General features: G+C 55.0%; 2 protein-coding genes across 7 annotated transcripts in view; both read right to left on the bottom strand.

Moving 5' to 3' along the window:
• Positions 1 to 1,159: 1,159 nt before the first annotated feature.
• On the bottom strand, positions 1,160 to 7,287 carry NKX6-3 (NK6 homeobox 3). Its single transcript, XM_010371804.2, has 3 exons — positions 6,427 to 7,287; positions 4,055 to 4,224; positions 1,160 to 2,660 (listed from the first exon to the last, which is right to left on the bottom strand). The coding sequence occupies exons 1-3, from the start codon at positions 6,806 to 6,808 to the stop codon at positions 2,421 to 2,423; spliced, it is 792 nt and encodes a 263-aa protein (XP_010370106.1). The 5' UTR covers positions 6,809 to 7,287; the 3' UTR covers positions 1,160 to 2,420.
• Positions 7,288 to 9,505: 2,218 nt separating this feature from the next.
• The window catches only part of ANK1 (ankyrin 1), a 243,957-nt gene continuing 226,726 nt past the window's right edge, over positions 9,506 to 26,736 (bottom strand). Inside the window, exons 1-5 of one of the 6 annotated variants that reach the window (XM_030937911.1) lie at positions 21,243 to 21,814; positions 20,084 to 20,167; positions 18,241 to 18,381; positions 17,861 to 17,995; positions 9,506 to 12,174 (exon numbers count right to left, since the gene is read on the bottom strand). In XM_030937911.1, coding sequence (XP_030793771.1) covers positions 17,897 to 17,995; positions 18,241 to 18,381; positions 20,084 to 20,167; positions 21,243 to 21,461 — 543 coding nt within the window. In that variant the 5' untranslated portion in view covers positions 21,462 to 21,814 and the 3' untranslated portion in view covers positions 9,506 to 12,174; positions 17,861 to 17,896. Of the gene's footprint in view, positions 12,175 to 17,860; positions 17,996 to 18,240; positions 18,382 to 20,083; positions 20,168 to 21,242; positions 21,817 to 24,715; positions 25,014 to 26,736 lie in introns of those variants that run through there. The other 5 variants (XM_010371839.2, XM_010371821.2, XM_030937912.1 and 2 more) reach the window with 5 other exon arrangements.

Below are 26,736 nucleotides of genomic sequence, written 5' to 3'. Positions count from 1 at the left end.
GTTTTTATGTCACTGGCATCTTCCTCCATACCTGCTTGGTGACTTCGCACCTGGGCTATGTGATAGCCTTTTCCTGCCTGCAGCACTCAGTGAATCGCGAGCCTCCCAGGGACACAGACTTTTCTTCTTTGAAACCTGTGCTGAATTCTAGGGTCCTTTCCTGCTGTAGCCACTGTAGGACCCACTCAGGACACCCGTGACAGAGCACGGCTTCTCAGTGTGCACACAGAAATTGTGCTCAATTCTCTTCTTTTCTCCTTTCTGCTTTCCAAGGGGAGAGACCGACACCTGAGCTTGGGCATCTTCACAGATGGAGGGTGGAAGTTTGCACACATTCTGCATTTTCTGGTCATGTTCCCCACTGTCCTCCGGTTGCACTAAGGGTCTTAGGAAAGGTGGGTGTGCCACTTTCTGAGATGCTCCTAGCTAGGGTCTTCCTCCACCCTCATCCGCTCTCAGGTTGCTTCCAGAGCCAGGTTCACCTGTCCTGGGGGGCCAAGGATGGACGATGGACTTCTTGGGAGAGCAAAGGGGTCAAACCTAGTTGCTAGTTGCATAGATTGTTGAAGTTGGAGGGCCTTAAACTACTTTTGGGTCTAGCCTCTCATTTGACAGAAAAGGTTTTGAAGGGTGCCCTTCACAACCCAAGGAAGTGGCTGAAAGGGCCTTGGGATCTACTCTGAGGTTGCCTCTTCCCACTTCTGTGACTTGGTTTAGGAACTTTCTGAGATTTGGTTTTCTCCTCCATGCATTGAAGATGATACCTACTGCCTAGTTTTCTTGTGGGGTCAGTGATAATCCAGACATTCTACAGGGGAGAAATTAGCAGGTGTTCTGTTAAAGTTAGCTCTTCTAGTCTCTCCCTCCTTATTTTTCTTATGATACCCAATTCTCCACACAGATCATTTTCCCCACTAGGCTATAAATTCCTGGAGATCAAGGACCCCATAAAATTCATCTTGGGTTTCTCAGCACCTGGGGACAGTGTCTGGCATCTACCAGCGAGGTTGCAAATAACCTGTGTTGTGCAATCTGTCAGAGCACGAATGTCCCCAGGAGACTAGACAATGGCCCTCGGGGAAGGCCCCACAGCTGGCAAGTCTGGGACCTCACAGCCAGTTTCCTGCCGTTCGTCCCTTTCACAGAAGTACAGGAGCCGTAAGGTTCATGGGACTTTTATTTTTACTGTTTATTTTTTGAAAGCCAGCAAGGATGGGCAAGTGCTCAGTCCCTTCTGGGCTGCATTCTTCTACCACCAGTCCCCACCCGCCTCCCCCAGCCCACCCCCTACCTGCCGGCAACTCAGATCACCTGGGTGAAAAATACCACTCTGTTGCCCAGCGTCCCTGTCAGCACCAGCTCCAGTGCCAGACCGCAAGATTGTCCGAGGAAAGGAAGGGCCATGATTCCCAGCAGGCCGTGGTTCAGCCCCTCCCTGGCATCCTTCACCCAGCTGGAGGGGCTCTCCTTCTCCTTTCCTGCCTTGTTGGAGGGATACTGTTCCCAGCCCTTCCTTTCCTCCCCAGATGGGATGCTCCTTCTCTCTGGGTGGGCCTGTCCTTATATCTGCACCAAATGATGCCCAGGTGGGCAGCCCTTGGGTACACTGTCCCCTCCTCACTTCTCCCTGCACCCTCCCCTTTTCCCGGTTGTCAGGGATTTTCCAAGTCTTCCGGTCTCAGAGGTATTGACCCTGAGGGTAAATCGGAGAAAGGAGGCCAAGGGGATTTCCGCAGCTCAGGGGCCATCATTCTGGAGTGTCAGGGGCGTTTATTCTTCACTGGGATGTCCCACTTCCCCTCCTGGAGGCAGATTCCTGCAGCCTGGATTAGGTGCTCAACTCTGGCCCCTCCAGTGGGATCCGTCCTGTGCACAGGTCTGAGGAGTGCACCTGGCCACTCACCTGTCTTTTCTTCTGCAGCCAGCAGCTGGCTTGGGGCCCAAGACTCTGGTCTTCTGACTCCCCAGCCAGCTGCCTTCCTTCCTGGGATGTCCTGCCCCCCACCCCCACAAAAGTTGGATCACAGTGGCATGTCTGGGACCCCACTGGCTGCAGAGCCTGGTCATTTTAGTCCTCTGTCCACTTGTGAATCTGCAGAAGTGGCAGGCGAAGCCCGCGGAGGTGCAAGGGGCAGCGGCTTCCAGGTCTCAGGAGTGCTGTGCCTCCCTCTTGGCCTCCTCCTCCCTTAGCTAGGATGCCTGTCCCCTTTCCCTCCTTTTCTTCCTCCCCTCCCGCCTCCCCTCCTCTTCTTCCGCCTCCTCCCCTGCACCTGCCGCTCCTCCTCCACCTCCTCCATGCGCTCCTCATCAGAAGACTCAGTCCCTGAGCCCCCAGCAGCGTGGGGAAGGGGAGGGGAAGGTAGGCTCCTCGGCATTCCCCCGCGGGCTGCAGCCAGAATCCCGGGCCTGGACGGCGGGCGTCAGACGCTGTGCGCTCCCAGGCTGAGCACCGAGAAGGCGGCGCGGTGCTTGCGCAGCAGCAGGCGGATCTTCTCGTCGTCCGAGTCAGGGTCCAGCGGCTTGTTGTACTCGTCGTCCTCGTTCTCCGAGGGTGCGCGGTCCCCGCCTGCGCTTGCGCCGCCCGGGGCCCGGGGCGTGGAGGACGAGGGTTCCAGGGCGCTCTTCTTTCGCCACTTGGTCCTGCGGTTCTGGAACCACACCTGCGATGAGAAAGACTGTGAAGGGCACAGGGGCACAGCGCGCACGGGACGCGGGAACAGCCATCCTGCTACATAGCTAAACAAATGGTTCAACAACGGAGTGACTGTCACATTCACGTTTCTGTTGGGGAAGGACAATAAAATTTTAAAACGTGAGCGCAGCAGCCCTCCCCTCCCCTCCCCCAACTCCCCCGTGTTGCCGCCGCCGCCTCCTCCTCCTCCTCCTCTTCCTCTTCCTCTTCCTCTTTCTCCGCCTGGGCTCTAGGTGGAAGATGCGGAGTGCGGGGCTGGAAGGCTTAGCCCCGGTACTCATTGGAAGGTGCTTAAGAGCAGTCCCTCCTCTGGGCTTCATAGACCCTCACCCTACTTCATAAATAATTGTTCCCCTGGTTAGAAAAGTAACGTTGGTCCATTCCTTGGGATAGTTGAAGAGTGCAGGAATGCACCCCAGAAGCAGAAAGACATGCAGAGAAGTCTGCCTCTTCCCCCCAGCTCTCGCCCCAGGGCAGTTGAGCGGCTGATGAGGAGGGCTCAGCGGGTGGGAGCTTGGAGGCCCCAGGGCCCTGAGCAAAGCCCAGACCCAGGTGCCAGCTGCCCGTGCTGCATCCTTAGGCCCGTCGCCAAGTCACTGAGCCAGCAGTTCCTGCACAGTTCCGAGCTTTCTTGAGCTTCGGTGCCCCAACTCAAAGTCCCAAGAGAGATCTAGCATCAAAGTGGGGAAAGTTGCCCCCAGACTCTGAGGCGGTAGAAACAGGTTTCCCCAGGTCTATTTAGGGGACATTTGGGGCCCCTGCGTGTGGAGTGGGAGAGCCTGGGCTCACCTTCCCCAGCCCTGGCGTGGGCGACAAGGCTCCAGGCCCCTTATAGCCCATCCGATCCTGCTTAGTAGGAGGAGGCCTTGTCTTCATCTTAAAGATTGGTAAACTGAGGTCAGCTCCTTTTGCTCCAGGCATCAAGCATGAATCTGGGCCAGAGGCTGCCGACAGTGCTTGGAATTTTTGGCCAAATACGGGGGGAGAGGGAAAGCCTGAGGTTGGAGTCCCCCACCTCTGGGGTTGAATCCCAGCTCTGCCAGCTCTCCCAGCTCTCCGAGCTGGGAGACACTGACCTTCATCTGCGAAATGGGTAATAATACCGTCTCCCCGGGTTGCTGAGATGATGAAATGAGGTGCCGCACGTAAGGCTCTGAGAATGGGGCTCAGTGGATGATGGCCTTTTCCTGGCTATGGTTAATTACCACAGGCTCCAGGGTTAGGCAGGCAGGCAGTGCCCAGACACCAGTACAGCTGTCCTCTGGGGGGCTGTGTTGTGTGGCCACCTCTCTCCAGCACAGTGCCGTCCTGTCCAGCAGGCTCCTCCCTGCAGGGCAGGCGCCATCTCCCGCACAGACTTACCTTGACCTGCGATTCAGTCATGCCCAGGGAGTATGCCAGCCGCGCCCTCTCAGGGCCAGCCAAGTACTTGGTCTGCTCAAAGGTTTTCTCCAGGGCAAAGATCTGGTGCCCCGTGAAGGTGGGCCGGGTGTGCTTCTTCTTGTGTATGCTCTCACTCAGGGGATCTGGGGCTGGCAGGAGGAAGGAAGTATGGGGTTAGTAGAGTAAGTGGGGACCCTGAGGCTAGGCACGACTGTCAGGGCAACAACCATGCCCGTCCTCTCCTTCCTGCAGAGGTTGCCAGAGCACCAAGATTCCTTTCCCCCGAGCAGCATTTTTTTTTTTTTTTTTTTTTTTTTTTGAGACGGAGTCTCGCTCTGTTGCCCAGGCTGGAGTGCAGTGGCCGGATCTCGGCTCACTGCAAGCTCCGCCTCCTGGGTTTACGCCATTCTCCTGCCTCAGCCTCCCGAGTAGCTAGGACTACAGGCGCCCGCCACCTCGCCCGGCTAGTTTTTTGTATTTTTTAGTAGAGACGGGGTTTCACTGTGTTAGCCAGGATGGTCTCGATCTCCTGACCTCATGATCCGCCCGTCTCGGCCTCCCAAAGTGCTGGGATTACAGGCTTGAGCCACCGCGCCCGGCCGAGCAGCATTCTTGATATTGGAGAACAGTGGCTGTGACCTCTGCCCCGCCTGGGTGGACAGGGCTCCGAGAGGGCAGCTACCCTAGGATAAGGGGACTGAGGGACAGCAGAGCCTCATGCCTCTCTGTCTAAATTTCTCAATACTCACTGATGTTGCCTTCTCCTGAGGGTCAACAGGAGTTCCCTCTCTGTCCCAGGGATGTCCCTTCAGGTCACCCTTCTCCTATAATTAGGGACTGGGGCCTGTGAATTCCCTCCACCCCTGGCTTCTGCCAACTTCCTTGCTCTTGAGACCCAACTTCCCAGGTCTCCAGGAAACCAGGGAGGGGGAACCTCAAGCCCCAAGCTGCTACTTCCCCAAGTCACCAGGCCTGGAAGTTATGTGGCTTAAACCACCCTAGAGAGCCTGGAACAGAGGCCAGAGACCTCCAGCCTGGCCAGGGCAGCCGGCTTGGGAAGGAGTTGTGGAAAGTGGGCTCAGGGGAGTCAGAATTCCCATGTGTCAGGCCTCGTTCTGTGCAGTCTGACAGCTCAAGTTACAGGTGAGGAAACTGAGGCACAGAGAGAGGAAGGGCCCTCCTGAGAGATCATCTTCAAGTCTGTCTGCCTTTGCCTTCATTAGCCACTGACTTTCTTGGCTATGTCCCTGTGTGTGTACCTGCATTCAGTACTGAAGAGGTAGTGTGTGGGTTGTGGAGAGGGGAGGGGGAGATGGAGGGAAGAGAGAGCCAGCAGAGGCTTAAAGCGCCCCTGAAGCCAAGCCTAAAACAGGAACCGAGAGAGGAGGCCTTCACCTACAGGGGCACAGGGATGGGTGGCAGCCCATGGAGGGGTGGCTGTCAGGCAGTGTGACTGGCAAGGCAGAGTAGCAAATGGGGGGACAGGTGTGCTTTTGGGGATTCCTAGGTTGGCCCCAAGCCCCTATTGGCGTGGGGGAGCCCAGAGATCAGACAGAAGTGGAGGCCCCTGCCTGACGTGGGCAGGGTTTCAGTGGCACAGGGAAGGTTCCAAAAACTCTCACCTCCCTGCCTCCCAGTGGAGCCTCACCTGCCCGGGCACGCCCTGCCACCTCCTCCAGTAACCCTGAATGGCATCACAGGCCCACCTTCTGAAAACCTTGGCTGAGGGATGGGTGGGCTGAGAAGAGGCCCTCTGCTTCCCCACAGCCAGGACCAAATTCAGCTGGGCTCAGCAGCAACTCCTGGAGACAGGCTACTTGGTGCGTCTGCTGTTGCTAGAAACCAGAGGATATGGTGGGCATCAGCCCCCTGGCTCAAAGGCTGGACCCGGATAGGGTCAGGGTGCATTCTGCACCCCTGAGTGATGCCAGGGCTGTCTGGGAAGGTAAGCTGGGACATCTTCCTCACAGGGTAGCATTTGCCTGCTTTGGGTGAAGAAGTGGATGCATGCGCCCTGGACTGCAGAAGCAAGCTGGGCTGCCTGCTGGACCCTGCAGGTGTGGGCTATGGGGCCTTCTCTAGATCTGGAACTGCCGGGGGCCCTAGGAGGGCAGCTAAGGTGGCAGCAGGTGAGGGGGGTGGCTCAGACACCTGTGTCCAAGCACTGCTGGATGGGAAGGAAGAGCGGGTGGAACTCAGCCTGCACTGAGCTGAGGCCACGAGTCCAGGGGTTAATGGTGGCTGGGGGAGAAGGCAGTGGTGCGGGGTGTCCGGGAGGAGGCCCCTCCTCGTTCTCTGCCCCCCGGGGCCTGGTGGGTGCTGGTAAGTGGCTGGGGAGGCCCCGTACTCACTGTTGCTGCACTGCCGACTGCCTCGCCAGTCCTGGCCCGTGTCCGCCCAGCAGTTCCGGGTCCGGGTGGGGTACTCGTTCCCAGCCTTGGAAAAATTTCCTACCTGGGGGCTGTAGTACACCCCCTGCGAGCTGAGCCCCCCGAAGCCTGCCACGTGGGAGTAGCCGGAGAGGAGGCTGCTGTTCGGTGCAGCCACGGGCCTGCTCAGGATGTCCGTGATCCCGTGGGGGGTCCCCGCGGCCAGCTGGGGGCCCAGCCCCGGGGAGCTGAGCTTGTAGAAGGAGTTCTGCACTGAGTACTGGCACACAGGGGCCTTCATCTCCGGAAACTGAGCCAGCGGCGTGTTGTTCAGCAGGAACGTCCCCTGCAGGTTGGACTCCATGATCTCCCAGTCAGGACAGGGAAGGCTTCTCCAGGCCCCTAAAACCCAAGAGCCCACACTCTAGCCCCAAATCTCATGGCAGGCCTGGCGGGTCAGGACCAGCTCTGAGCCCCTGACTGCCTCCCACCTAAGGCCTCGGCCAGGCCCTGGCCCAGGCACCCGCACCGGGTCAGCTGCTAGGAAGTCAGGTGCTTGGGGCAGGTGGGAGGCCTCCCCAGGGCTCCTGGCCTCTCTCCTTGCCCTGGCTGGACGGGGTGGCCCCCTACGCCTCAGCTCAGACCCCCTTTCTGCCTCTGAGTCTGGGGACCCTACATGAGAAGTTTTAAGTTCAGAGAACGAACATTTCCCTGATAAAGATACGGCCCATTAGAATACAGGCCCGAGACTGGCTGAGCCGCCGGAGCCGAGCCACCATTGGTCGGGGCACACGGGCCTCGCATTGGCTTTTCCTAGACAAATTGCACTTTGAAAGATTGACTGTAAAATCAGCCAGGGTGTGTGTGTGTGTGTGTGTGTGTGTGTGTGCGTGCGCGCGCGTGTGTGTGTGAGAAAGACAGAGAGCGAATTAGCTCTAGAAGCCCTGCTCATCGCCAGAGGGTCCATCTGCTCCCCGCAAGTCTAGCATCTAGGAAAAGGTGAGTGTCTGGGGGCCCCTGGAGGTTCCCAAGCAGCTGTTTCCCTGGGGCAGATAAGGCTGAACTCTGAGGCCACTGTCCGGAGCTGCGCCAGCCCCTTTATGCGCAGATGTCCAAGCTCCACAGGAGAACACAGCCTCTTCCTTCCCTTCCTCATGGGGGGATGGGGTAAGTGGCTTAAGATTGGGTAAGTGTGGGGATGGGGTAAGAGGCCGAGTGGCATTGCTTTCTGGGGGATGCAAGTCCCTGTGGCTGGCTTGAGAGCCTAGGGTGGGAGCCTGCTGGGCAGAAGGCAGGGTGGGGAATGGGCAGCCCTGACAGTGCCAGGGTGTGCCTCCTCCAGCTGCAGGAGGCTGAAGAGAGGGCCACCCTGCACGGGTGTTCTTGCCTCCACCTCTGGTCGGCCTTCCCTGAACTCCCTATCAGAATCTCTTCCTCTTTTGTGCCTCGGCTGGAGCAATGGCCATGCTCTGTCTGGTGTGGTGCCCAGGTTTGAAATCCCTGATGGCTGAGAGGGTGGTGGAGCCCAGTGCCAGGCACTCTGTCGGTGCTCAGTTAGTAGTTGATGCACAGGACTGGGCTGAATCACAGAGCATGCATATGCTTTTTTTTTTTTTTTCTCGAATAAATTTTTATAATGTACAAGGCTTTATTGAGGGAAACTCTCATTTTACAAACAGGGAAACCAAGGTATAGAGGAGTTGGAGCCCACGTTCCAGGTGTATGGGTGATTTCTGGACTGGGCAGGATTTTTCCCTGCAGTTTTTCTCTAAAAATGGAAACTAGCATGCCACTGGCCTGAACATGTAAAATGCTAGGAAAGATTGTGACTGCCAGACAGATGGACTTCTGCTCATCTCTGTGCCTGGTGGCCCCAGAGCCCTTCCTGACCAGGCATGAGCTCTGCAGAGCTTGATCTCTCACTCCCCAGAGGCCGCCCTGGTAGGTGGGAGACGAGAGGCACTGCTTCACTGAGCTTCTCCTGGGTTTCCAGGCCATCTTGGCTTTCAGTGGGGAGCAGAGGACCCCAGGGCTCAGGGCGAGCTTCCTTCTCATGCAGAAGCTGACCCTCTGTAGCATAAAGATTTAGGTTATGCAAGAAAGACCTCACAAAGGGTGTGGAATGATTCTCTACAAATTTGGTTTAAAGGGAAAAGAGCTATGTCTTCGTCTGAGATGGCTTTGCCACCAGGCTGCATGCCACAGCCATCTGATAGACCTGGTTCTGGTTCTCAGCGTCACCACCCAATCCCACCCAGGCAACTGTGATTCTGAAACTGCATTTTGAAAAGCCCCCTGGGTGCTGCAGATGACCTGCTGTGGTTGCCCACTGGCCTGGATGGCCTTTCCGATTCCAGGAGAGAGGCTTGGAGTGGGGTGGGACTGGGGTGCTCCAGGGGCCTTGGGATTCTGACTCCGTCACCCCCTCATGATGGGGAATTTATGTGGCAGGAAAGCCACAGCCAATGATCTGATTCTTAATTAATGCCAAGCCTGACAAAAGCATTGGTGTCTGGCGCCCCTAGGATGTGAAACTGAAGAGACTTTAGCAACCACCTAATCTATTCTTCCATTAGACAGATGAGGAAACTGAGGTCAGCTTGGTGACCAGCCTTGCAGGAAGTGTTAGCAACTAGCTAGAAACAGGGCAATTTTTTCCGTATAGCAAGAACAAGTTCTTGAACTTTGAATGGCATTGAGTACTGGGGCCAGATGCCTTCCTGGGGAACGCTGGGGAGCCCCCTCAGTGCATGCCAGCTGGGGGCCTGGCCAAGAATCTTAGTGAGTTGTGGTGCCCCCTCCCCCAACCCCCAGCTTCTCCCCATCTCATGGGAGCTATCAGGTGGAATAGAAATCTACTCTGCCACCTCTCTGGAGGCCTCTCCCAGGTCAGGGGTCCTGATTAAGGGATTGTCCAGGCTTCTGGGAGGACTTGGCATTGGCAGGCTCTCTGGGACCTGAGCCCCACCCATAGATTCCTTCACATCCCAACCTAGGCTTTAGGCTGGCCTCAGCACCCCTTACCCCCAAAAGACGAGTGGGAAGGAGAGATAGAGCCCTGTGCCATTAGTCCATTTCTTTATTAAGTTTGACATTGGTTCGGCTGGTGTAGGGAGAATGGTCTATACATCAGAGTAGGGTAGGGGGTTCTCTCCCTTAACAGAGCATGTGGGAGAGTCAAGAAAATATCCATTTTCATAACAATTAAAAAAATCAAGGTAATTTCAAAACTTCTAAAAAGCGTCTAATGTGCAGACTGCAGCATTCTCTAGGCATCGTGTGGAGACCCCAAACTCCTCCCCTAACGGCTCCTACTAGCAGCCGGAGCGTGCAGCCATGCCAGCCGGAGCAGAGGTGCCAAAGCGGAGCCTGGAGCCGCGGGGCCCGCGGGGGCGCTAAGGGGGCTACTGGGTTGGCTGCAGCGGCGACCTGGGAGAGGAAGGTGCAGGATCGAGGCGGGGGAGGCGAGCCCTGCGCCCAGCTTCCTTGGGCCGTCATCGAATCGGTCCCAGCCGTGCTGCGCGACCCCCCTGCCGTGGCCCCCGGGATGGGGGGATGGATGGGGGCGCCTCTGCGCCCTGGAGGCCGGGCCGGGGTGGCCTCTGGCGGCGACGGCAGCCATCCGGGCTCGCCCTGCAGCTCTTCAGAGGCAGCCTCGGGGAAACTGAGGCCCGGAGCTAGAGCTTCCTCTCCCTGCCCGCCCCTCTAAGGAAGCAAAAGCAGCCCCGCCCCCGGCCGACAAGGTGCCTCGGCCGCCCCGGGGCCTGCTCGGCCCTGGGTGCATCAGGGCGGACTTGTGGGGGAGGCAGGGCCCCTCTCCGCTCACAGGCCCTGCGGCCAGGGGGCCTCTGACGTGGAGGGGGCTTCTGTGCTACTTGGAAGGTTTAAGTGTGTCCCGAGGACACTCCCGCAGAGCGGCGGGGCGGACGGGGCCAGGCCGTCCACACCGCGGCTCCGGGGTCGAGAGGAGCCAGCCCTGTCTGTCTCTCCTGGCCCTGGGGGCGCCCGCCGCGAGGGCGGGCAGGGATTGTGCTGATTGGGGCCTCCCTGGGCCGGAGGCTCTAGTGGAACTTAAGGCTCCTCCCTGATGGCACCGAGGCGAGGAACTGCCAGCTGTCTGTCTCCTTTCTGCCCTGACCCAGAGCCTGGCCCCGGCCTCTTGGCGTCCAGGCTCTCTGCCACCGACTCTGCTACCACTGGTCATGCGATCCAGGGAGCCCCCTGGCTGGCCTCTCCAAGAGGCCACAGAGGCTGGGCAGAGGGGAGGCACCGAGGCAGACAGGAAACAGCCTCCAGCCTGGCACCTGCACCCAGGGCCCCCAGCCTGCAGGCTGCCTGGACTTAGAGCACCAAGTTCACTCTGGGAGACCTTGCGTGGTCCTAACTTCTAAGAACTGGCAAATACATTCACTAGACCTACTCCTTTCCTTCCTCTTTCACTGAAAGGCAGGCCACAGCTCCTTCTCCTGAAGCCACAGAAGTCCTCAGGAGCTGTGCTGTCAGGCTCTGTACATACTGCTAAATGTTTCTATTGGTTTGCATAGTATTTATTGTTTTTCATATACACAAGGCTGATTACTGTACAGTTTACACTTTGAACACGGACTATGATATAGTGCTTGAAGATATAGAAAACCTCTTCTCTATTGACATGCTGGTGCAATCCTGGGTCAGCCACCGGCCCGTCCCCCAACTGAGAGAGGAGACCCTTTCAGATGGGGTCCTGGCTCCCTTTGAGCCCTACAGGTAAGCCTGGGAGTCCTCGCCTCAGATTCTTAAGTCCCTAACACAAGGAACCCCGAATGCACTCTCAAGGTAATGATTTTCCGTTGGTAGATGACTTGTACTGAAATTGGCAGAGAGAGAGAGAGAGAGAGAGAGAGAGAGAGACAACATAAAAAATTCCAGTTTATCCACAGCAGAGTCTATACAGCTTCAGAAGTCACAGTAAAATCTGTGTGTAGATTCGGTGGAGGCGAGTGGTGTGTGTGTGTGTGTGTGTGTATGTGTGTGTGTCCTGAATGTCATGTAGAGTGATCTGGGAGGAGCGTCACTAGGGAGTGGAGGGGGTGTCACAAGTGGAATGGAGGTGTGTGGGTTGGGTTGGGGAGGGTGGGCAGATGAGGACACGGCTCAAGATTAAGGTGGCTAAACTGATTTCATGCCTAGTTTGTTTTCTTCCTTCCTTCCTTCCTTCCTTCCTTCCTTCCTTCCTTCCTTCCTTCCTTCCTTCCTTCCTTCCTTTCTTTCTCTTTCTTTCTTTCTTTTTCTTTCTTTCTTTCTTTCTTTTTTTTTTTCTTTCCAGGAAGCCCACATGAATTTCTGACAGATGAGGTCGGGAAAAAGTACCCTGTGCGAAGTCAAAACAACTAAAAAAAACCCCCCAAAACCAAAACCCATCCCCAGCCACAAAAAGCCCTCATTCACTGTTGCGTTCACACACTCTCCCACGCCTGTTTTCTATCCCTCTCTCTCCCCGCTTCTTGCTCCTTTTGTGTCCTGGTTCCGACAGATCAGCTGTCATTGCAAGAGGCAGGATTGAAGCCTGGAGGTCATGCGTCTACAGTCAGTCATTCATGCGTAGAGGGGACTAGCGGGAGTCCCTTACAGAGGTCATGCCATCAGCCCAGAGGAACGTGTGCACCGCTGCGGTGGCCCTCAGGTCCAGCTCTCCTCCTGTGTGCATGGCAGAGTGTGTGAGGTTCAGGGGTTGGGTGTCGAGGTGTGATCCTGGGAGACACAAAGAGAGAAGGGGTCACTTAGAATGCAAAAGGGCAACGTCCAGCAAAAACCCTACACACAGAGTTTTGTGCTGGCAGCTCAGGCCGAATCTGACTCAGGAAAAACAGTCTCCCTAGGCAAGGCGACGTGCAGAGGGCGCTGCTCTTGCAGGCCCAACCTCCTGAGATGCTCCCCTCCTTCTCTTGCTCCCTATGCAGAGGCTGTTCTCAGAGCCGCCACCCAGGCCTCATGAATTCCTTCTGAGTGCTCAAGCGCTCCAGGATGCCTCTCTGTATGGGCCAAGGAGAGCGCTGTGCTCCGTGTCCTGGAAGAGGAGCAGAGGCCCCTATGCCTATGTGGTCACCTGGGGAGACATCCTCCCAGCAGATCCTTGTCCTTAGGAAGGGCCATTTTTCTTGAGCCAGGGCTTGTGCCAAGAAGGGGCTAGGTGAGGCTAGGTGATGCCTTCACTTTCTCAGTTCAGCTCTGCCAACATGCACTGATGTCTGCCATGCGCCAGCCTTGGGGACCCAGGGATGGTGCGGACGTGCGCCCTGGCTTTGGGAGCTCATGCTTCAAGGGTGACAGCTCTCCTTCAGCTCTGGTCCATAGTTCTTCCTGACCGCTGCCTCTGGCTGCTCTCCCCATTCCCCTCAGATGGACAAGATCTCTGAAAAGGAGATGCATCCTCCTCTCTTCCTCCTGTATTGAGTCCTAGGCTGGAGAAGAGCAGATTTGCTGGAGGAGCTAAGCCTACATTCTTCAGCCTGGGATTCACAGTGAGAAACCTCTCCTGTCCCCATGGGGCCTCCAGCCTCCAACCTGGGGTGAAAACTCCATGTTTTCAAGACCAGTCACTCATGTTCTATCTGCAGAGACCCTGGGACTGTTGGGGAAAGGAGGATGCTTCAACAGGGAGGAGGTGACAATCTCTTGGGCAGGGCAGGAAGTGACACAGGGGGGCAGGAGCTCATCCTCAGGTGGTGCCATCCCCAGACATGCTGCTGTCTTGGGTTCTCCAGGTGAAGGTGTTGGGGAGGAGTGTTGGAAGGGAGCAGGGAGAACTCAGCTCTTGGGTGGTTCCCCAGGGATGGGAGGGTGGTGCCGGGTTCCTTGCCAGGGGCTGCTGTAGAACTGTAAAACCAGGAACCGCTGCTGCAGTGGGTGGACAGTGCTGTCACCGTAGAGGGAAGATGCTTTCATCACTGCCGGGCCATCACATCAGTCAAGCCTGACTGTCTCCTCTAAGCCTCTGAACATCCTCTACCCTCCTGTTCTCTGCCTTTGGTCACGCTTCTCCTGTCAAGGCTGCCTTCCACTCTCCTTTCTGCAGAGGTTCTGCCTGCCACCTTCAACATTTCCACTCCACAAAACCTTCCTGATCCTTGGAGCAGGCCCCTCTCCACTCTGGAAGCTCTCCCTTTTGTATTTTGTAAAAATACAAAATACAAAAAAAAAAAAAAAAAAAAAAAAAAAGAGGCTGCCTTTTCTGATCGGGAGATGGCAGAGTCGAATGGGTAAGAACATGAACTCTGGAGCCAGACCACCCGGGTTCAAGTCCCGTGCTGCCTGACCTCAGTCAAGTGCCTTACCCGCTCTGTGACTCAGTTTTCTCTGCTGCAAAATGAGGGCAGTAATAGGACCTACCCATTAGAGAGGTGTGATGTTTAAAAAAGCTAAGACACATAGGTGCTTAGCATTGTATAAATGTGAACAATTACTTGGCTCTCTAGAAATGTTACCGTCTCTGTCCGTCTGTGCTTTTTGATGTCTGCATATTTCCCTGGTTGGATTAGAAACACCGAGGGCAAGAACAGCCTCCTGGTGCTCCCCACGGTGCCTGCCCCAGGGGGAAGCACTCCTCAAATAAGAGACCATCATGGAATGTGCGGCCTAGGAAAGATAGTCTAGGATCTCCCATCTAATTTACTGCCCAGGGACTGAGCAGAAGAGAAAGTTCAGACCTCAGAGATCATGCTGACATGACTGCCCATTTCATCCCTTGGTAAACTGAGACTCTGGAGGCACGGTGGCAAGAACAGGGGTGGGATGAGGATCTAGGTCACCTCACTCTGCTCAGGACTCCTGCATTGTTCTGGCCTCTTCTCCTGGGTCCCCTCACCTTTCAAAAGGTTAGAAAAGAGTCTCTTTCATTCTTTATTTTTATTTCATTTAGAGACAGAGTCTTGCTCTGCTGTCCGGGCTAGATTGCAGTGGTACGATCATAGCTCACTGCAGCCTTGAACTCCTGGGCTCAAGCGATCCTCCCACCTCAGCTTCCCAAGAGGCTGGAACTACAGGTGTATGCCACCATGGCCAGCTAATTTTTAAATTTTTTTTAGAGACAGGGTCCTACCACATTGCCCAGGCTCATCTCAAGTGGTCCTCCTGCCTCAGCCTCCCAAAGTGCTGGGATTACAGGCATGAGTCACTATGCCCGGCCCTAGACAGCCCTTTCACAAACATAAACTCAGCAACCATCATAACCATCCTACAAGGGAAATGCTGGCATTATTGCTATTTTATGGCTAAGGAACCTGAGGCTTAGGGAGGTCATTTGACTTGCTCTGAGTCACACTACAAACAAGACCTGCAATTATTCGAGTCCCAGAACATATACGTTCGTTCTTACTCTCTTCACATCAGTGCTCACAGTTACCATTATTATTTTGAAACCTTTTTCTTGAAGTGTAACACATCGAAAGGGACTATTTTCATCCTCCCTTGAGGAGACTGAAGCTCAGGGCTGTTAAATGACTTAAGGCCATACAACCTGGAAGCAGGAGGAAGAGGCCTTAATTCTAGACTCACAAGCTCCAGCTTTCACTCTTTGAAACAAATACAGCCCATTCTAGTCATTTGCAATAGCTCTGTTCTATAAATGAGTCGCTGTTTGAGGCTACACACAGTGGCTCACGCCTGTAATCCTAGCGCTTTGGGAGGCTGAGGAGGGCGGGTTACTTGAGGTGAGGAGTTTGAGACCAGCCTGGCCAACACGGTGAAACCCTGTCTCTGCTAAAAATACAAAAATTAGCCAAGGGTGGTAGCACATGCCTGTAATCCCAGCTACTCAGGAGGCTGAGGCAGGAGGATCACTTGAACCTGGGAGACGGAGGTTGCAGTGAGCGAAGATAGTGCCACTGCACTCCAGCCTGGGCGACAGAGTGAGACTCCCTCTCAAAATATAAATAAATAAATAAGTAAGTCGCTGTGAACATGGAATTAGCGAACACTGAACCACTGCTCCTAAGGGAAATACAAGGTTAGGCTCCTGCGAGCCTCTGGCCACAATATTTTGGTCAACTGATGAATACATAACTTTGCCTTAGGTGCGTTTCTGTTTCAAGACACCTTATGTAATATATAGGCTTGACTCATTAACACTGACTTCACCAGCACAGGCACTCTAACTCATCCCTGAGCACAGCTTATCTGATGTCCGTTCTTTCCTTAAGGAACATCCCAGCCTTCTTGCGCTTCACACCAGATAGCACTTCCCTCAGGGGCCATTCTAAACAATGAAACCAAAAATTCAAAAAATGTGGCACTACACAAGCTGTGAGGAGGACACTTATTTATAGTATGAAGCACGAGGCAGAGTGTGGCTTTGTCCATCCTCAGCTGGGATTGCACATGTTGGGCGACTCAAACTTTTTGCCTCTGTGTGCATGCCCATGAATGAGCAAAAGCACGGTGAGTGTCAGCTTTGGGGCTACAGATCAATGTTAATGAGTAGGCGAATTCACAAATGCCGAATCGGTGAATGATGAGGATCAACTGTACACACTTGTCGGGGGTGGGGGTAGTAAATTAGAAAGCCTTCGGGCCCTCAACTGTCTTCTCTGTAGCCTTAGCCCTGGTTGGGAGGGTAGGGCATTTAATGCTGTCCCCTAACCCTCTGGGACTTCAGCAGGAGCTTTTCTCTGCCTCTCCCTCGCCACTGCTCTCACCCCTCCTCGCCCCCTTCCCCCACCGCCACTGTCACACTTGTCCCTGTGCCTGTCACTGAGAGAGGGCCAAGTGCTGTCCCAGAGCTGGGCTGCTCCGTGTTTCTGACACCCACGCTAGTGTGGTCTGGTCCTTAATCACCTGGGGTGGGGGCTTCAGCCACACTGCAGATCATTTACAGCAAATTAAAATGAAATTCAAGGCTCCCTTCCTTCCCCCTAGCCTGGCTTTTGGGCTGCCTCTCTCCCGCCTGCCTCTCTCCCACTCAGGAGCATCCATAGAACCTGAGCCAAACAGAAATTTAAAGCCACAGCTGCCACTGCTACCATAAGAAAAACAAGTCAGAAGAGTGTACTTTTCCTTTCCGTTTGCTGCTTTTAAACATTATTTGCATCTTTGGGTTCTTTCCAGGACCCAACAGCAGCTACTCAGAGTCTTCTAAACCAGCAGCCTAGTGGGACCCCTGGCAGTGCAGGGGTTAACACGGTGACCTCCTTAAGCTGCTGAGATGTCAGGTCTAATTTTATCCTATAACTGGATCTGCCAGTCCTCTTTTTTGCCCAAGTGCTGAGATATTTCGGGAAGCCCAGAGTCAGCACTTTTGGTGGCTCAGGAGGCAGCGGGCCCTGATTTTTGCTGAAAGCTTTGGAAAGCCAGAGCCTCCTTGCTGCTCGGCCCCAGAGTCAGGCCCTGGGGTGTGAATGGTAACGACCCGGTTAGTGCTGCACTGGGGCCACCATGCCCCTCACCTCCTGCTGACTCCCACCCCGAGGTATCCTGTACTGAGCTGCCCCGAGCTGGGCAGCATGAAGGGCCTCGGGGCAGCTCAGTACAGGATGCCCCAGGGAGGATGGAGATCAGAGCCGGCCCCTGAAGCTCCCAGCACCGCACACACCTGCTGGAAACGGTTGCAGTCGTGCAGCGTCTTCACGTCCCTCCCTCATGGCACGGCACGGCACGCCCCTGCTCCGTGGCCACACTGCCCCGTGCTCACACACATGCACCATGGTCCAGGCCCCAACCCTGATGGTCTCCTGACTTGCAGAAAGCATATCGTCCACCCCTTAGGCCTGTCAGCTCAGCCCTTTCCTAGAAAGCAAGGGAGCAACATGTTTCATAAAACACCAAGGAGAAGCTAAGCCTTGGCCAGGTCAGAACTGTAGCTGGGCTCCAGGTTCAAGAGACAGTCCAGTCCTCAGTCTTGGAGCTCTTATGTTGAAACATCACAGCCCAGACCGACTCTCCTGTCCTCTCCAGTGCCCTGTCCACCACCTTCTAGACCCCCATTTCTTGGTTTCCAAGATAATATTACCACTTAGATTTACGGAGTGCTTTTACTCTTCAAAGAGCCTTTTTTCTTTCTTGCTTTTGTTTTTTTTTTTGAGATGGGGTCTTGCTCTGTTGCCCAGGCTGGTCTTGAACTCCTGGCCTCAAGCAATCCTCTCGCCCCAACCTCACAAAATGCTGGGATTACAGATATGAGCCACTGGGCCTGGCCCAAAAGGCATTCTTACAAAACTGTGCGGTCCCTGTTAAGTGGATGTTATTAACTCTGTTTCCTTGATGAGGAAGCTGGGGTTCAGGGCCGCTGTTAGTAGGGCTGGGAAGCGAGAATCTCTGCCTCGAGACACAGCCGCAAGTTGTCCCACATCATGCTGGGGTGGCTGGGAGGGGATCGGGTGAGACAGGGAGCAGCCACTCCACCAAAGAACAGGCCATGCAGAGGGGATGAGAAGGGCTGCGTTACCTCCCGAGAGGCTACTCCAAGGAGAGCGGCTCGGGGTCACTGTTTCCCCCTTTTCAGGCTGGCCCGCTTCACTATCTGCGCCCCTTTCCTGCCCTCTATCAGGTCCGGCTGTAGGCCACTCCCTCTCAGCTCCACCTGCAGACAGCAGCAGAGACAGAAAGCAGGATAGATGGCAAAGATGGGCAGAACACAGGCAGAAAATCGAAAGGAGGCTACACGGAGGCGGCAGACACACTGCCCACAGGGGAGAAGGGAGACTGGAGGGAGAGCTCATGAAGAGGTGAGTGGAGGGAGATGTCACACAGATGGCCCGGCAAGATGGGCAGAGCGAGGCAGCAGTGATGGCGCTGGGTCCCCCAGGGCCGCAGGAGCCTCAGTACCTTGGCATGTTTCATAAAGGAATCAATATCGACCTCCAGCTCACTGGGATCCTCCAGGGGCCCCGTGACAGTCACCTCCTCGTGCTCCTGGGCAGCGTCGGTGCTGGACGAGTCTATCTGCCGAACCACCTTGCGAATGATCTGGGAAAGGAAGGGAAGGAAGAAAGGGCTGGTCAGGCCGGGCACGGGGGCTCATGTCTGTAATCCCAGCACTTTGGGAGGCTGATGGGCAGATCATCTGAGGTCAGGAGTTTGAAACCAGCCTGACCAACATGGTGAAACCCTGTCTCTACTAAAAAGACAAAAATTAGCCGGGTGCGGTGGCAGGCGCCTGTAATCCCAGCTACTCAGGAGTCTGTGGCAGGAGAATCACTTGAACCTGGTGGGTGGAGGTTGCAGTGAGCTTAGACCACACCACTGCACTCTAGCCTGGTCGACAGAGCAACGCTCTGTATAAAACAAAAACAAAAACAAAAACAAAAAACGCTGGTCAAGCCCTCAAGAGCAGGTCCCAGGAATGAGCTCCGAGTGGGGGAGGTAGCCTTTGTCCTAGGAGCCCCTCCTTGAGAGGTCAAGAAGAGGGACAGCCTTTGCCCCATCGCTTTATGGAAAACCCTCTGGTAGACATCCCTGAAGAGGCCTTGGCAGTGCCATTCCATGACCAAGGTGTGACTGGGTGTGACCTCCCCCTTGAGCCCACAGCCTTCTGTTTTGCTTTTTGGTATGGGTGGAAGTTTGTGCTCTTCCCCATTCTACTCCCATGCGCCTAAGGGCAGAGGGCATCTCTTTTTCACCCACCCACTCCCGTATTCACCTGTCCAAATATTCAAACCCTTTACTCTGTACCTGCCATGTGGTCTGAGTGGGAGATGAAACATCAGCCAGACACGGTCCCTGCCTGCAAGCAGCTCACAGTGCAGGAGGAAAGACAGACGCACAAGCAGCCTTGCTCCAGGGTGATGCGAGCTGCACCCCAGCAGAAGCACATTCGAGACCCTGCCTTGGCTCCTCCTCTCTTTTACCCATAGCACCGTGCCCCATACTTGACAGGCAAGGTCATGTCTCTGAATTAATATCTGCTACCAATCCAATGCGTTTTCACTTCCTTTAAATTATTTAATTATGGTGACGGGGTCTCACTCTGTCACCCAGGCTGGAGTGCAGTGGCTCAATCAAAGCTTATGCAGCCTTGAACTGCTGGGTTTAAGTGATCCTCCTGCCTCAGCTTCCTGAATAGCTGTGACTACAGGCATGCGCCACCATGCCTGGCTAACTTTGTGTGTGTGTGTGTGTGTGTGTGTGTGTGTGTGTGTGTGTGTGTATTTCTTTCTTCCTTTTTAAAAACTTTTTTAGAGATGAAGTCTTGCCATATTGCCCAGGCTGATCTAAATGCCTGGGCTCAAGTGATCCTCCTGCCTTGGCCTCCCAAAGTGCTGGGATCACAGGTGTGAGCCGACACACCTGCCCACATCCATTTTATTTAAGGAGGCCCATGGTAGGCCTGGGATGCTCAAACTGCTTGTCTAACAGCTGTTTTCAGGGTTAGGCATCATGGGACTAGGTCTCGGGTATGTCCTTGGGGCTGGCCCTTCTGGAAGGGAGCAGCAGAAGCTATTCAGGTTGACTCAGACAAAGCAGTTGTGAGGACACCGTGTCTGAACTGCAGATGACCAAAGCTCCCAGCTCCTGGGCCCTCCATCCCTCCTGGGCGTGGGGGCAGCCAGCCTGGCCGTGCTCACCTGCTGTGAGGGCAGCAGGGAGAAGCTGCTGGCTTCTACCGCCTTTTAGCTTCTAGCCCACCTGCCTGTCCCCAGCACAGAGGGGAACAACACTCTGCACCCACCTTCTTGGTGACAATGTTGCCCTGCTCATCCGTGAACTGCTCCTCTGTCACCTGCTCCCCTGGAATATTCTGAAACTCATTCCCCTGGAATTAGAGAAGAGGAGAAAATGCAAGATTGGTGAGTGGGAGTCTGGGAGGAAGAGTGGAGGAAGAGGAAATGAAACAGCAGCAGCCAAAATAGCCATGGCCCAATAACTCCTCCAGCAGGAAACTCCGGCTCAGCATGCAGCGGGAGCCACGCCAGGGCTCCCAGGGCGTGGGCGATGCCCCTGAGGGTCTGGGAGGCCTAAAGATTAACAGCCCAAGCTCACAATTGTGCACTCGGCCCTCACAATACCCCCTGGGAACTGGCAAAATGGGGGCAATTATGCAAGTCTGACAGAGGAGGCCCTGAGAGAGGAAGCAAGGCACCTGTTTCCTATTTTTACAGCACTTTGCAATATAGAAAAGCCCTTCGACAGGCAGCATCACCCAGAATGTGACTTGCCCGAAATCTCAGAGCCAGTTGGTGACAGAAACAGAAACAGGACAATCCAGGTGCAATCCCATGGTGGCACATGCCTGCAATCCCAGCACTTTGGGAGGCCAAGGCCAGAGGACCACTTGAGTCCAGGAGTTCAAGACCAACCTGGGCAACATAGTGAGCCCCTGTCTCTACAGAAAATTTTTAAAAATAGCCAGGCATGGTGGTGTGTGCCTGTAGTCCCAGCTACTCAGAAGGCTGAGGTGGGAGGATCACTCGAGCCCAGGAATTTACAGTGAGCCCAGGTTACAGTGAGCCATGACCATGCCACTGCACTCCGGCCTGGACTAAAGAGCAAGACTTCACCTCTAAAAACAAAAGAAAAAAGAGAAGAGAGAGAAAAGAGAGAAAGAGGAAAGAAACAAAGAAGGAAACAGGATGAGCACAGCCTCCTGAGACCCAAAGCTGAGTGTTTAATGTCACTGTCACAACGTACTGGGCACCAGAGGGCAGGTTCTGGTGGGCGCCATACACACTCTGGCTCCCAGGGCAGAACCTGATCCCATGGGGCCTCCTGGTCCTTTTCTTCCAGTGTCTCCCAAGTCTGGGTCCAGAGCTCCCCACAGCAGCGTCCCCTCAGCCCTGGCCTCCGGCGCCCTCACCGCCAGCCCTGCCGGCCTCCTGCCAGGCGGTTACCTTCAGGAAGACCCGCCGCCGGACCACCCTGGTGGAGATAGTCTCCTCGTCGTCACTGAGGCCCTCGCTCTCCCCCAGCTCCTTGTCCAGCTCCTGGTGGATGTGCTTCAGTACGAAGCACAGGGACCCCCTGACAATGTGCATCACGTTCTGACAGCTGACCAGGAAGAAGCTCAGCAGCACCAGTGTGACCAGGAGCTGGGTGACGAAAGTCCACATCCTCCCCTCCTCACCAGCCCAGTCCTCCGGGGACCAGAGCAGCCAGGGGCCGGACTGCCACGGGGGGCCCGCCTCTCATTCTCCACTGGGACTCCTGAGTCCCCCAGGGACCCCTTGCATTCCCCCTCCCTATCTCTCTGGTTTGCTCTCTTGGTCTCTCACTGTTTCTCTCTCTCTGGGTAGGACACCGAATGGCCCTCTCGGCTGAAGCAGCCCAGCCCAAGTGCCCTTCTGCCCAGCAGCCAGGCTCTGCCCTGAGTGGCCCGGGTGGCGTCACGCTCCTATAATTTTAGCTCCCCAAACCAGCTGCCGGAGCTGTCCAACTGAGCTAGAAGGAAGCCGGCAGGTGCCCATGTCCTGAGCACTGAAAGCACAAGTGAAAGTCACTGTGTGAGTGACACCCGCTGCTGCCTAACCCCGCCCTGCCCAGCCCTGCCCAGAGAGCTGGAAGTGGGGGCTCGGCCTCTCGCCTATCCTGCCCGTCCCCATGGGAACTAGAAAGAGTTCTGCCCAGGGAAAGTTTCTTACTTTCAGAAAATAATATGGTCCCAGAAACCAGCTACTTGTGTGTCTCCTTGGGCTGCTACTGCAGTGATCTGAATGATGTTCCTCAGCATGGTAGGGATGAGACCAGCTAATACCCTGGACACTTGTCTGTTTCAAAAATTGCCCCAAAAGGGTGAGTGGTGGGCTCGCGGACAGTCAAGTGAGCCCAGCAGGGGCCCAGCACAGGTGGTGGGGCCACCTGGAAGCCAGTCTGTAATTCCTATCAGCCCGCAGGCCCTTGCACCCTTCCTTTACGGGGCACAGCCTCCCGAAACTGAAGCGTGGAGCTGGTGTGTCTATTTAAGCCCTGTCCTTAAAGGCTCTTCCAGGGCTGGGCTATCAACGCCCACTGAACAGGAACCACGCATATTAAACTCGTGTTTACAGAGCTGATTCACAAATATAGCTGCAGCAGCTGTGGCTGGAAAAAATTTCACTTTCTAGATCAGGTTGTTCCTCTCTGAGTGGCAATGCAGCATGGCAGAAAGAACACAGATCCGGGACACAGCAGACTGACCCCGCAACTCACCTACTGTGGGGTCTTGGGAAGGCTGGGTACTTTCTCTGTGCCTCAGTTTCCTCATCTGTGAAGCAGGGATTAAAGTGCTCTCCCCACTCCTCTCCCTCAAGGCTGCTTGGACAATCATGCCGCTTTTGAATGCTAACACTATGAATAATAATGGCAAATGCTTGTGATAGTGCATGGTTCTTTGTGGATTTCACGTTAATTCAGAGACACCTTACCACAAGCCTAACCAAGGAGGTTCTATCGTCTTCCCGTTTTACACAAAGGAAACAGAAGTAAAGTATTCTGCCTAGGTGGAGGAGTAAGTAAATGGAGGAGTCACATTCCAAATGCCTTTCACTCCACAATACTCCTCATTTCAACAAGAAAGATTGGGAAAAGTATGTGCAAAGAAGCCAGGCACGGTGAAGCATCTGGTTTTGGCCCAGTCAAGAAGAGTCCAACTTCAGATATTTCCTCCTAAGTCCTCAGGGAAATCAGCTGGGTTACAGTCATTTCAGGCCACCTCCCAAGTCCCAAGTTACAAGCAATCTCTCTATCTCCCTGTCACTGTTTTCATAGTTCCAGTGGAAATACTAATAAGCTTTGCAAACCATCAGTCACCTTCAAGGGTCTCCTTATCAGCCCTTGGGGCCTGTGAGACAGGCACTGGCAGCAGCCTGCCAGGCCCTCCGATCAGCATCTCCAGTTCTGGGCTGGGCATGCTGGCCTTGAACATGCATGCTGGACGTGAGGATGTAGGGCTTGGGAACTGAGGGATCTGACCCTCCTGGTCCCTGACATTGGTCCACTGTGTGACTCTGGAGAAAGCCCTTGGCTTCTCTGGTCCACAGTGCCCTCGTTTATAATTGAGGGGGTTGGATGTGTGATCTAGAAGGTCCTTCTAGTTCCCCTCACCAAAGGCTGACTGCAGAGAGGCAGTGGGAAAAAGTGCTGTAGGCGTCTTTCTCTTTCCCCAGGGATTCAGGAGAAGAGACCCAGTTAAGATCATGTGTGCTCTGGGAGCAGGAGAACTAGGTGCCCAGGAAGGCCTGATGGAAGAAACGCACAGGCCACCTGTGGTGAGGAGTGCACACAGGTGCTGGCTCCGCCCAGGGCACATACTTGGCGGGGGAGCATTCTAAATAAAACCTGACTGAATTCCTAGCAGTTCTATGGCTGGCAGCTCAGGGTCTCCCTTCCAGAGCCACCCTAGTCCTGGAGTCTGAGGTTCAGGTAGAAAGGAAGGGAGAGAAGGAAAGAAAGAAAGAAAGGAGAGGAGGAAGCACCATGCCTGGATGAGGCGTGAAAACAGAAAGAGACAGAACATGTCGTTCATGTACACACTAAACACGCACATGTGGAGAACAGTGGTGCGTGTTTTATAAGAACACAAATGGAAAAGACACCCATTAATATGATGGCCAGGATGTGCTTCCAAATAATAGGTCAGCGGGAGAAAGTGGGGGTGCAGATAAAACAAGATTAGCCACAAGTAGATCATCATGGAGGCTGGGAATGGGGAGTGGGGAATGAATCAAACAAAATGAAGTTCAGCAAACTCAAAGGGAGTCTGGGGAAGTGGAAGAAAGGAGGGAGGGCCGGGAGAGGGAGAGGCCCGGGAAATCAGGAGCAGGAGAGGAGACCTCTCTATCCCAGGGCCCCTCTTCTACTTGGTGACCGCCATCCAGAGTCCACCTGAATAGCCACAGAATTCCAGAGCCAAGTAACTTCAGCAACATTCCAATCACTCCTTCCTTTACCAATGAGGACCCTGAGGTGCTGGAAAAAGAGCACCTTGGGCACATCACACAGGACACTCTAAGAGGAGAGTAAGCCCAGCGCCCAGTGCTTGGTTCCTAGCCCTTTCTAAAACGAGACGGAACAAGAAAACCAACAAAAGCCACAACTTTGGGTCAGCCAGACCTAGCTCAGAGCCCACTTCTGAAACTGTGGTCTTGAGCAAGTTGTTCAGCCACTCTGACCAGCAGCTGCCCAACAAGTACAGGTACCTTAGCAGGGATCCGGGAGGCAGAAAGGCGGGCCTTACCCTTGACTTCTAGAGAAAGGGAAGCACCACAAGTGTTAAAGGAAGGAGATATGCTTAGTTCAGGGCTTGAGTGTCTGAGAGGCAGCCCTGGAGTCCCGGTCCCTTCTGCTGCTGGGAGGGAACAGCAGCGTGCAGCTCCCCTCTGGCTCTCACCTGCACCACCTGGGTGAAGGTGTTCCTGGCCTCCTGCACCTGCTCTCCTTGACCTTGCTGCCTCTGGTCCCTATCGGCCTGGGAGCTCTCAGCCTCGGGCTGTTCTGTCCGCGTGTGCTCGCTTACAGACACCAGGACGTTCTCGTACTCCTGAGATCCACTGGGCTCTAGCCCTTCGGTCGTGGTGCTCGTTCTCTGCAATAAGTGTGGGCCTTGCGTGACCTCCTCTCGCCAGGAACCTTGTGCAGCATCTTGCAGGTATGAGACAATGGAGCCGTCTGGATCCCAGTCCTGCAGTCTGGGGTCCAGGGGAGGCAGCAGATGGCCGGCCGGGGAGAAAGAAAGGACACCTGGTCACCCATCAGTCTCATTCCTTTTAGACACTCTCCCCCTCCAGAGCTCTGGCTCATCAAGGACACAGACCGTCCTCTCATCCCTCCAAAGGTCAGGAGCACGTGAGCACATTGCCCACCTCACTGCTGTGGTTCAGAAGGGTACATGTGGCCCATCTAATGCTGTCCAGGTGGAAAGGCCACTGGTCCCTCCCTGTGGGTGAACGGCTCGCCCTTGGGGCTCCCAGGGCACTTGGCTCACCCTAACGGTCCAAACACTGGGGCCTCCACTCTCATCCCACATCCTCAAACTCTGCCACCACCTCCTGCTCTCCGGGCCCTTCCCATTCAGCAGTCCTCATCTGACAAGGTGGTCATTCTCTCCCCCTCGAGACACATTCTCCTGTGGCTCCTGGAAGGTGCTGGCCTGGCATCCCCCCTTCCTCTCTGGCCACTGTTGCTCCATGTCCTCTGCTGATTCCTCATAACTTTCCTGACTTCTGAACATTGGAGCGCCCTGGGATTCAGTTCTCAGACCTCACCACTATCCACATCCGCTTCCTAAGCAAGCTTGTTCATCCCATGGTTCCAAAGCCCATCTCTACACTCAGCGTGCCTGGATGTGTGTCTCCAGCTCGGCTCTCCTCCTCGAACTACAGCTGTGTGCATCCCGCTGCCTCCTCCACATCTCTACTTTGTTGTTGTTTTTGAGACAGCGCTTCACTCCGTCTCCCAGGCTGGAGTGCAGTGGCACAATCACAGCTCACTGCAGCTCTGCATTCCTGGGCTCAAGCCATCCTCCTGCCTCAGCCACTTGAGTAGCTGGGGCTGCAGGCACATGCCACCACGTCCAGCTATTTAAAACATTTTGTAGAGATGGGTCTGGCTCACAGGTCTACTTTGGATCTCTACTCAGCATCTCCAGGACAGTGAGATCCAATCCACACTCAGAATCTTCTCCCCTAGCCTGTCCCACCCCATCCCTGCTGCCATCCCGGGTATCTTCATCCTTGCAGTAGGCAGGTCGAGGACACCACTGCCCTCCTTGACCCCTCTCTTCCTCTCTTACCCCACATTGTATTTGTCAGCAGATGCTTCTGAAATATGTCCTGCACCCACCCACCTCTCAGCACGGCCACCGCTGCTGTTCCAGTCCATAAGCCCACGGCCCTTTCCTCCCGACACACCTCCTGCTTCTCTGCCAGGTTGCGCCAGCCTCCTCTCAAGGCAGGTGCAGCTTACCCTGCTCACCCTCCCCTCCCCAGCTTCATGGGCTTGCTTACTCTGTTAGGGCACGTGCCAGGCACGGTCTCCTTCACAGGGCTAGGCCTTCTATGGGGCATCCTCCCTGAGATGTCCTCACGCTCACCCTCAATTCCTTGAAGTCTCTCAGCTGGCACTCATGCAGGCCTCCCCTGGCCGCCCATCTGTAATTCCAACCGGCCTTCTTTCCACACACACACTCCTACCTCCTGTCTTCCTTCTCTGCTTGATTTTTCTTTTTAGCACATATTATCTAGAATTTCTGTTTTAATGACTTCTAATTTTATTTACTTTATCTTGTTTCTTATTAGTCTCCCTGCTAGAACCACGCTTCTTGCAGGTGGAGACTTTTTTCTGTTTCATTCAATGCCGGCACCCAGGCACTCTTTATAGGTGCCTGGCACACAGTAGGCGCTCAATAAATAT

Source organism: Rhinopithecus roxellana, chromosome 9 (genome assembly GCF_007565055.1).
Source record: "Rhinopithecus roxellana isolate Shanxi Qingling chromosome 9, ASM756505v1, whole genome shotgun sequence".
In the NCBI taxonomy this organism is placed as follows: Eukaryota; Metazoa; Chordata; class Mammalia; order Primates; family Cercopithecidae; genus Rhinopithecus; species Rhinopithecus roxellana.
The sequence above is the reverse complement of the archived record's forward strand: the minus strand, read 5'-3'. Positions and strand labels throughout refer to the sequence as shown.

Excerpts from the sequence above, each read along its gene's own strand:
- NKX6-3 (XM_010371804.2), bottom strand. The coding sequence starts at position 6,808 with ATGGAGTCCAACCTGCAGGGGACGTTCCTGCTGAACAACACGCCGCTG. Across the intron at positions 4,225-6,426 it reads CAGTCGGCAGTGCAGCAACA|CCCCAGATCCCCTGAGTGAG; the intron begins GTGAGTACGGGG and ends TCCTCCTGCCAG. Across the intron at positions 2,661-4,054 it reads TGACTGAATCGCAGGTCAAG|GTGTGGTTCCAGAACCGCAG; the intron begins GTAAGTCTGTGC and ends TTCTCATCGCAG.